At 44.3% G+C, this 10746-nt stretch overlaps 1 protein-coding gene across 4 annotated transcripts in view; it reads left to right on the forward strand.

Annotated features, from left to right (window-relative positions):
* Positions 1 to 10746, forward strand: part of SUSD6 (sushi domain containing 6) — a 105402-nt gene that overhangs the window by 36864 nt on the left and 57792 nt on the right. For 2 of the 4 annotated variants that reach the window (NM_001194447.3, XM_077938422.1), the window contains 1 exon segment: positions 10495 to 10695. In NM_001194447.3, coding sequence (NP_001181376.1) covers positions 10575 to 10695 — 121 coding nt within the window. In that variant the 5' untranslated portion in view covers positions 10495 to 10574. 4 annotated transcript variants of the gene reach the window in all.

Genomic DNA, 10746 nt, shown 5'->3' on the forward strand with positions numbered 1-10746 from the left:
ATAGATGGTGATTAATATAATAGTAACTACCATTTTTGATGACTTACTAAGTCACAGGCACTATGCTATGTACTTTATATACATTTCCCCGTATAATACTTAAAATATCCCTGTGAGATAGGAATTACTAGTACCATTTTATAGAAAGGAAATAGAGGTCCTGAAAGGTTGGATAACTACATTGAGGTAAAGAGAATGCTGAAGTAGCTATCATGCAGAGAGATGGAGCATCCTCCTTGTTCAAGATCAAGTTTTCCAGTTAAAGGAGAAATACAAGTGGAACGCAAGTCTCTTGACCTTGAGCTCAGTTGAGCACCTGTTTTTTGTTTTGACCTGAGAACTCACTTTCTGTGGTCATTTTTGTCTTATTCTCACTATCCTTTTAATTTCAGTGAAATTGAATGAAATAGAGGGAAGGGTGATTTAGAGTTGGGGTTTTTGGTGAGTTTTTAAAGTTTATTTTTAAATAGGCAGCTTTCCCAGACTGACTGGGAATGTAGCAGAAGGCCTGAGAACCAGGAAGTGACACAGACCTGTTTATACCATCCCACTCTGGGGCCTTTGCAAAACGATCCACAGAGATGGTGAAAAGTAAACATAACTGCATCAGCCAGTTCTCTAGGGTTTGCTATTTTTGACCTGGAGGAGGTGTTTCCTGAATAGCTATAAGTACTCAGAATACCAAAATTTATCTCCTAAACATTCCTTGAGTGAAGGTATATTGACAGACAGACATTTTTTGTTACCAGACAGCAGCATTCAGTGATTCTAGACAGACAAAATTAACAGTTTTTTTCCCTCCTCTCTCTGCCACACTTTTGGTGAATTGTTCTTCCATTTATTTATCTTTCTTTGTAAGTATCACTGTGCATGCAAAACACTGTCCTGGGAGCTCTAAATGTGTGCATGGGTTCAAGGTCCAACTCAAAGCTTTCTCTTTCACTTCTCCCTACTCGCATCAGAAGTCTTTGTTCCTGTGTCCTCTGTGTTCTCAGAGCACTTTTTAAAAAACCTTCTTTGGGCCCTAGTAACAATTTGACAGTGTTATATAGATAAACATAATTCCTCTCACGTAAGTTGTGAATTCCTTGAGAGTAAGAACTGTGCCCCAATTCATCTCTATGATCACCCAAGCCTTGCACAGAAGACAGCCAGTAAATATTAGCTGAATTGCAGTATAGTCATTGGAAACACAGAGCCCTAAGAAGTCAGCTTTAGCAAATCGGCTTCCCGGACTTTATTTGCCAACTGGGTATTGAAGCCTGTTCCACTCAGCCCTGATGGGAACCAAGCAGAGAGATGTGATGACACATGAGATATATCTCTAGGGTCTAGGAACCAGTTACAGTTGCCTCTGCCAAGCATCTGTTTTGCTACCTGGCCAAAATTTCAGGATTTATATAATCTTTTCCCTCTTGTTTTATACATGCTGCTATTTTGCCATTTTGTATGTTTCTATACAAATTATATCTTGTGAGTTTATCTTTTTTTCTCATTCACTCGAGAAGTATTGTTGAGCACTTTGGGGGCAGAGAATTGGTGGTCTCTGCAGGAGTTTATTACCTGTGGAAATGCAGCATACAAAAGTTAAATAACTGTGAGTGGCCTTTGGGGAGCGATATGATTGACTGTCCTATTCCTGGTCCAGGCAGGGATGCTGAGGGTTTGGAAGAGCCTTCCATACCTTTGGGCTGAACTGAGAAATTCTTCCAAAACTAAGATAGGAACTAAGCTTGCCCTTTTATTTGGAAAACGAAAGAGCAGGGAGCCCTATTAGGGAAGCAGGAGGAGGAAAGACTTCCAGGCCCCTTGGATTCCATTTATCTGTAAAATGGGGCTAATACCACCTATTTAATGAGGTAATGAGTGTGTGTATGTGTATATTCCCTAAGTCTCCCAGAAACTAATATTTCAGGATAGTCACAAACATTAGCTGTTTAATTTGGAGGGGAGGTAGTGCTAAGTGCTTTAAAGAATTTTTAAGAATTTGATGGGAAAGAATGTGGGAGGCTCACTTGTTTAACCTGTTGGCTGTTCTCTTGTCTAAACTAACATTGTGTTTTGAGCCTAGTCTCAGGCAGTGTTTCCAAACCAGCTGAAACGGTGCCCTTTGGTTGTCTAGTGGGGGTCAGTCACAGCCTGTTAGAACAGGAAGGGGCTTAGCCAGCATGAATTTGAGCACCCACTGTTTATGCATCATCCTACGTGTCTCACGTTTGTCTTAATTTCACTGCACAACAACCCAATGAAGTGGTATCGTTTATCCAGTTTACAGATGGCAACTGAAAATAACTTGCCCTAGCCACCCAACTGATAATATCTGCCAAAATTTTTCCATGATACTGGCCTCCCTGAGAGATACGTGGTTCAACTGTTTCATTTTACTGATGAGAAAACAGAGGCATGGAAGCCAAGTGCTTGTCTGAGGTTGGCCCATCAGTCATGTTGAAGCTGGGACTGAAGAAAGGGTTTCCTACCTTCAGGTCAGGAACTTATGACAGGCTTGGTTCCTGCTTACAGGCATTTTGCCTCCTCTCCCCCTTTTTTCTGTCTGGTCTTACTTGTTCTCTCTTGCCTTTCTCTCTTACATCTTTTCTCCCTTTCTCCCTGGGCCCCTGTAGCTCTGCAGTGTGTGCAGAGGCTGGGTTTTGTTGTTGTGTTGTTAAGACGTGTGTTATTTTTAGAAAGCATTTTAGGAACACTGTGTACGGATAGTCCATACGAATGTGCTGATGGATTGATTAAACCCTAAAGGGAAAGTGGACTGTCCTGGGTTTGCTGCAATGCAGAGGAAGATAGATGCTAGGGATCTGTCTTGGAGATGTAGGGGAATGTGCTGTCAGTCAGAACAATGAGGATAAAGTTAATGTTGCTTCCTTCCAGTCAGAGCCTGTGTTGACTTACTTTTTAGAGGAAATACTTTTGGGCCCCTCCTATGCCCTAGAAGACATTCCAGTTTTCTTAAAACTGAAAGGTCCTTTGGGAATCATCCAGGTTCACCCCTGAGACAGGAAGACTCACTGACTTGCCCGAGGCCAAACCACTTTTCAGTGGCTGGGACCTAGGCTGTGTCTCCTGTCCTGTGATCAGGTCCCTGCTGCAGCCATCCTGCTGTTAGGTGCTAGAAGAGAGGTGTTAGAGACTTGTTAAAAAGAAAACTTAGGTGGGGTGATAGTGTGTCGACTGGCGTTCCTGTTGTCTGAAGCTGGGGAAAGCGTGTTGCCCAGATGATGTGGTGAGCAATTCTGGGGGTGAAAGACAAGGGCACAGGGAATATCAAAGCAATTCAGAAAAACCTCTGAGTGGCTTAAGAGGAAAGCTGAGGGTAATGCTTGTGATTTGGAGGGGGTGTGATTTTAACAGGAGTTTGATGTTTGCCTTTTTAAGTAGGAGCTGGAGATTAAAGGAAATGGATAAGTTAATATTCTGGCCTGAAAGGATGTCAGAGTCCAGTAGAATTTGTGGCTGTCAAAGCACTCAAGTGTTAGTGGCACAAAGGAAAGGGGAAGATACACAAGTTAGTAGGACTGGAAGAATCCATTGATCCACAGTGGGAGAAGACAGAAGGCATCTATAAATAACTGAATTTTGGGGGGTAGGAGGCATTAAGTTCCAATAAGTGTTTAGATATCTTTTGATGCTGTAGCCTGGCCATTTCAGGGTGAGTAGGGGTACAGAGGGGAGATGTTGCAGGGAAGAAAGAGAGGTTAAGGAAGGGCCTGGGCAGCTTTGGCTGTATTAGTCATTTCTCTTACTTATCACACCCCTCTGGGGAACTTTGGACTTCAAAGTGTTAGGACTTCTTATCATTACAACCTGAAATGTAATTAGCTGGTTAAATTCTGTTCATGTTTCTGGAACCGTTCTTTGTCCTTTCTCTTCATGTAGCAGGATCAAGGTTGGTGAACATGGTTAATTAAAGGAATAAACTCTTGTTCTGGGCTCTTACCACTACTACTGTTATCCCCTGTCTAGATTAGTCTGAGGCAAGAAAAGGATTTATGTTGGTTTTGTCATCCCAGTTCCCTCTTTTAACTAATGGACAGAGGAGCCATGGTTTAGGAAACAATTTGTTCTAAAAATTACATGTAGAGGCTGAGGCAGGCAGATCACTTGAGGTCAGGAGTTTGAGACCGGCCTGACCAACATGCCAAAACCTTGTCTCTACTAAAAATACAAAAATTAGCCAGTCGTGGTGGTGTGCACTTGTAGTCCCAGCTACTCAGGAAGCTGAGGCAGGAGAATCACTTGAACCCAGGAGGTGAAGGCTGCACTGACCCAAGATTGTGCCACTCCAGCCTGGGCAACAGAGCGAGACTCTGTCTTAATAAATAAATAAATAAATAAATAAATAAATAAGTAACATGTAAACGGAGTCTGACTTTACCCACGCAGCACCTGGGAGCCACGCTTGACTGAATCAGACCCCTCTTGCCTTCAGGAGAAGAGTTCAATAGTGTAAGATGACTTTGCACCTTCAGCAAGACTATAGCATTCTTGGGAGGGGTGGGCCCCAGGGTAGTCAGACACGTGGACTGAGGAGATCTGGACCTTGGCCGCCTTGGGAACAGCGGGCCCTGGCTGTTTACTGGCTGGCCCCAGCTGCTGCTGACGCTGCCTCCCAAGGCCGGAGCCATTTTTGAAGGTGACTCCAGGGCACTTTTAATCTTATTAGCAGGCTCTTGGGTTAACCTGGAAGCATCTGTGGCAACAACAAGCAAGTAAACCATGTGAACTTTGGGCTTGTGTTGCAGGCCCTTAACACCAGAAACCCACCATGCGTGTCATCATTTCTCAGCCCTCTGCTGTCTTGGCTTCTGGCTAAGACAGTAAACATAAGCCCCAGGTGTTTCTAGTTTACAGAGCATTTCCTCATATTTTGTTCCTTTTGAGCCTCAATAGAGTCTAGGGAGATAGTCAAAGCAAGTAACAGCCCCATTTTACAAATGAGGAAATGGGCAGAGATGAAGTAAGTGACTTCCTCAAGGTCAGAGCTGTGGCTTGAGGGCAGTGTTCTTCCTCATTGGAGGAACTTATGGACAGGAAGTGTGTGTCCACAATATCACATTCAGCAGGGCACAGTCACCCAGCTGTTGATGTTCTGAGTTTACAGAGGTGGGAGAGGCTGCCCTTTTGGGGCTGACAGTCTAGCTGAGGCCTCCTGTTACCACCAGCCCTTGGGGCAGCAGCACTAGTTCCCAAGAAATAAAATCAGAAGGGTGACTCTCCTCACCTGTGTTTTGAAGAGGAAAGCTGGCTACTGGGGTAAGAGATGGATTACAGCAAGAGAAGGGTAGAAGCAGTGAAGAATTATGTGGCCTTAGAGCCTTTTTCAGATGTGGAAACAGAAGGCAGAGAGCCTTCATGACCAGCCCCCTGCCTGGTGGCAGAGGTGGGACTGAGTCATTGCAGGCCCTCTCCTCTGTCTCACCTCTAAGTTCAGATGTGATCTTCCTTTTGAGGATGGCCGAGTACTGGTTTTGACCTTGATGCTTAGTTCTAGGTTCCCTTCAGTGGTAATTTTTTTTAATTAGGAGAAGTAGTCACTAACATGCCAAAGGAATACTGAAGTGAAATGGATTGTTTTTGTTTAAACAAAGTTTTAGTCTCAGTATTTCTCTAGAGATAATGAATACCTAGTGAAACGTTTTTCTTTTTGCTTGGTGTACTAAAGCCACCATCCAAGAACAGGTCTTGTTTTTTTAAATTCTATATTCAAGGCAGATCATTTCTTAAAATGATTAGATTTATAGTGTGGCCTTTTCTCCACAGTAGCTGGGTTCTCCCATTCTGGGTAATACTTTGGAGATTTAGGGGTTAGCTTTCTTCTGTTTTATTTCTGAAGCAGTAACCCTTAACCTAGCCTTACGTGTAAATACCCCACTGACTACTTTCCATTTATCTTTTCTTTGCAAAGCCCCCATTTCCATCACCCCATCTGTTCTGCACCTGTCCTGTCTTAGGCTTCATGGTGGAATTTGTTCCCTGACTCAGGTAGCTGCTTAAGCAGTAAGGGAGGAGCCAGCTGTTCCTGCAAAACAAAAGCAAAACCAAACAAAAAACTTAAAACCAATCAGGAACTCATACATGTACATCTTGTCTTCTCCAGTTCCATACTGGCTCCTCCCCACAGTATTCACGATTTTGGCAAACCTTTGCTACCTGCCTGTCAGATTCCTGGCCTTGTGCTGGCTATTGAAGGTTCCGAGTTGAGTAATTCACTGTCCCTGCCTTCAAGGAACTCTCAGCCTGGTGTGATGAGACAGATAAACAGATAGATATAATAACCTGTTAAAGGTACAGTCACAGCAAAGTAAGAAGGGGTCATTTCTGCATTGGAGGTGGGTGTGGTGTGAAGTGTCAGGAAAGAATTCCTCTAGATGACCCTTGTGCTGAGCCCCTAAAATGACTGTATTCCTGGGAGAGGGAGCAGTTAGGTTTTTGAGATTTGTTTTAATGGCAGTTTGTTGAGAGAGGAGACAGGTGGTCTATAGGAAGGCCTTGCTACATTAACTTTATATTTAGTTTTTGAATAGATAATACATGTACAAAGTACAACACTCAAGATAGTAAAAGGGAATATATGCAGTGAAAAATGTTTTTCTCCTTCACCGTTAACCGCTCAGTTCCCCTCCCTGAAGGCAATCATTAGCTACCAATTTCTTTTTTTTTTTTCTTTTTTTTTTGAGACAGAGTCTCACTCTGTTGCCCAGGCTGGAGTGCAGTGGCACAATACTGGCTCACTGCAACCTCCGCCTCCCAGATTCAAGCGATTCTCCTGCCTCAGCCTCCCGAATAGCTGGGATTATAGGTGCCCACCACCACACCTGGCTAATTTTTGTATATTTAGTAGAGACAGGGTTTCACCATTTTGGCCAGGCTGGTTTTGAACTCGTGACCTTGTGATCCACCTGCCTCAGCCTCCCAAAGTGCTGGGATTACAGGTGTGAGCCACTGTGCCCAGCAGTTACCAATTTCCTATGCTTTATTCCAGGTGAGTTTTTCAGTGTTTGTGGGGGTGGGGGGTGTCTTTTAAGAATACATGCATGTACACAAGTTATTTTTTTCACATACTAATTTTAGAAGTCATTCCATATTAGCACAGGTTGAAGCGCTCTGTTCTTTTTAAACCACCGCACGGTATTCCATTATTTTGGGTGTACTATAACTTATTTAAGTACTCCCCTTTCACGAACTTTTAGGTTGCTTCAGTCTTTTGCCCTTACAAACAATATGTGAATATCTTTCATATATGTCATTGCACATGTGATTTCTTAGGACACATTCTAGAACTGATAGGTCAGAGTATAGGTGCATTTTTTTGGAATAGATATTCACAGGTTGCTCTCCGAAGGGTTCTATATTGATTATAAAATGCTAGCCAGGCGGAATGGCTCATCCCTCTAGTTTCAGCCCTTTGGGAGGCTGAGTTAGGAGTATCGCTTGAGGCCAGAAGTTTGAGACCAGCTGGGCAACACAGTGAGTCACCCTCTCTCTTAAAAAAAAAAAAAAAAAAAGGTAGGTGTGGTGGCATACTCCGGTAGACCCAGCTACTTGGGGTGCTGAAGCAGAAGGATTTTTGAGCCCAGGAGTTCATGTGAGCTGTGCTCACAACACTGCATTCCAGCCTGGATGACAGAGCAAGACCCTGTCTCTTAAAAAAAACAAACCAAAAAACACACCAAAAAACTAAATTTAAGATTCTTTACCATTTGGCCAGCCCCACAGCTCTTCCCCTGCCTGCCCCCTCGCTCCCCACCAAAATCCTTTAAAATCCCTGCCAGTGTGATCTTCCTAAATGAGTTTCGTCTTTTAATTTCCCTGTTTAGAATCCTTGTAAGGGTAAAGTTTAAACCCCTCTGCTTAGCCCCTGCCTCCAGCCTCTGCCAGTAGTAATGTGCTCCCATAGTACTCTCATCCACTTGTATTTGGTGCTTCCTTTTTTTTCTTTTCCTTCTTTGTTTTCTCCTTCCTTCCTTCCTTCCTTCCTTCCTTCCTTCCTTCCTTCCTTCCTTCCTTCCTTCCTCCCTCCCTCCCTCCCTCCCTCCCTCCCTCCCTCCCTCCATCCCTCTCTCTCTCCCCCTCCATTCTTCCCTCCCTCCCTCTTCCTCCATTCTTCCCTCCCTCCCTCCCTCTCACGTCCTTTAGGACTCAGCTTAGCATCATCTCCTGTAGATAGTCTTTCCTGACTACCACCACTTATGCACAGAACACCTAAGCATTACCTTATGTGGCCTCATTTATTCACTGCTTAAATGTTTTTCATGCACGTGCTGTGATGTGGCACATGCAGGTGTCATTCTTGATGATCCACTGGTTATTGCCTCGAGGGGATGACAACTGCCCAGTAGGGTTACCTGGTGTGGCTGCACCTAAAACAGCAATACCAAAGGGCCCATTGCCAACTCTGTCAGTGACCAGCTGAGGCCTCTGTGCATATCCCTTAACTCCTTTGGACCTTGATTTGGCTTCTATCAAATGAGATGGTGAAACTTGAGGAACTCTAAGGCCCCTGCTGTGCAGGTCTTATTAATGATTAAAACAGCAGCAGCAGCCAGTGTTTACTGAGGACTTACAAAGTACCAAGCACTTTGCCAGCCACTTTGTCTATCCTAATTCTTACATCAACCCTACGAAGTTAGTATGGTTACTATCCCCATTTTACAGATGAGGAAACTAAGGCTAAGAGAGGTTATACAACTTGACCACAAGGTCATAATAAGGAAACAGATTTGAATCCAGGCATTCTGACTTTACTGTTCTTAGCCACATAAATGGGCACACATTCCACACACAGTTTTGTGTACTGTTTGGTGGTCACTCACAGACTCCACCCCAGACCTCTACATGAACCATCCCTGTTCTACAGTTTTAAAGGCTCAAACTGGAGTCTGGGTGAAAGCTGGGGACAGAAGACTGCTATAGTCACAGTTATTAGAGGGAAATGGGTGAGGATCAGTGGCCAGCTCTGTTCCTGAACCTTTGACAACTCTCAGTCTTGTTTTGGACAGAGACAACTTACATTGCTGTTTTCAGTTACCTTCTTTAGGAGGGGAGAGTAGGCCTGAGTCACGCTTCAGGCACAGATTAAAATGAGATCTCGTACCAGGTACAGTGGTTCACGCCTGTAATCCCAGCACTTTGGGAGGCCGAGATGGTGGATCACTTAAGGTCAGGAGTTTGAGACCAGTCTGGCCAACATAGGGAAACCCCATCTCTACTAAAGATACAAAAATTAGTTGGGTGTGATGGTGGGCAGCTGTAATCCCAGCTACTTGGGAGGCTGAGGTAGAAGAATCACTTGAACCCGGGGGGTGAAAGTTGCAGTGAGCCAAGATCATGCCATTGCACTCTAGCCTGGGCAACAGAGCAGGACTCTGTCTCAAAAAAAAAAACCAAAATCAGATCTGGGTAGTATTCCTGGCAGAGTCCCGGGGCATCCTTTATTAGGGTTATAGATGGCAGACTCCCTAATCTGTGCATATAAAGCCTTATTAATGGAGAAGGGTGTGTGTGTGTGTAACTTTAAAAAAGGAGGTGTAATATTATATGGAATACCTGTTATAAACTAAAATAATTGGCAAATGAAATTAAATAAGTTAACTGAAATATAATAGGCCCACATCATAATGTATTATAATGTATATGTATTGTCAACCCAGTTGCCTCCCTAAAGGCTTATAGAAAATAATCTTTAAAGTCTTGACCTCTGATACACACACACATTCTCTCTCTCTCTCTCTCTCTCTCTCTCTACCTCCCTCCCCTCCCCGCCCCCCACTGGTTCCTACTTTTTTGAAGTCTTTGTCTGAACTAGAGTGGGTAGGTGGTAGGACTATTTAGCAATTACAGCCCATTCTCCATGCCTCCCCTCCGCCCCATCTTTTTCAGGGACAGCCAACAGAATGTGGTCACAGGTGTGTTGGGTGAGCCTTGATTAATTAGTCAATTTTTGAGATTCATGGCTGTCGAGTCAGATCCTCCGGCTCATCAGCCTTTGGCAGTTTAGCCAGCAGGCTGGGGCCCTCAGCTCCCACTGCTGCATTCCTTCTCTAGGCGGTGTATTCTCTCTTTATGACACGTGTTCTCTCTCTCTTTTTTTCCTTTTGGTTAGTTGAACTTGTTCTGAATCCAAGTGGCAAAGGCAAAGCCTGACTTGGGTGTAGCAGCTCTGTGTCAATAGCCGCCTCTCTGCTGGAGCCTCCAGGCAGGCGGTGGGGCAGAACTGGGCAGTTTCTGAAAGCCCTGCTGTGCCTGACCGATATCCAGGTGAGACAGAGCTCACCTCCTGGCTTCTGCACGCTGCAGGCCTTGTTTCCCCAGGGAGGAGTTGAAAAGCCACTTGTGTACTTGCCTCTCCTGGCAGCAGGGATTCAGTTGCTAGAATTCTCTCAACTTTGTGTGTGATTATGACTTCCTTACCAAAGTGGCTGCTTTTGACTAACTTATGGCTGAAGTTTTCAGTTTATCTATGTCCTTGTTTGTTTGTTACAGGTGAATCGGCTCCCGACGGACTTTAGGATTCTTCTGGATTTTAAATTTTTTCCTTTTAAAAAAACTTGGACGGATAAAAGATGTGCCATGGCAGGATAGCACCAAAGAGCACCTCAGTGTTTGCCGTGGCCTCCGTGGGACATGGAGTGTTCCTTCCACTGGTGATCCTTTGCACCCTGCTTGGAGACGGACTTGCTTCCGGTAAGTCCTGACCTGCCTTCTGTGTGTGGGTGGGAAAATATTTAATACTAT

This window comes from Macaca mulatta, chromosome 7 (assembly GCF_049350105.2).
Source record: "Macaca mulatta isolate MMU2019108-1 chromosome 7, T2T-MMU8v2.0, whole genome shotgun sequence".
NCBI lineage: Eukaryota > Metazoa > Chordata > Mammalia > Primates > Cercopithecidae > Macaca > Macaca mulatta.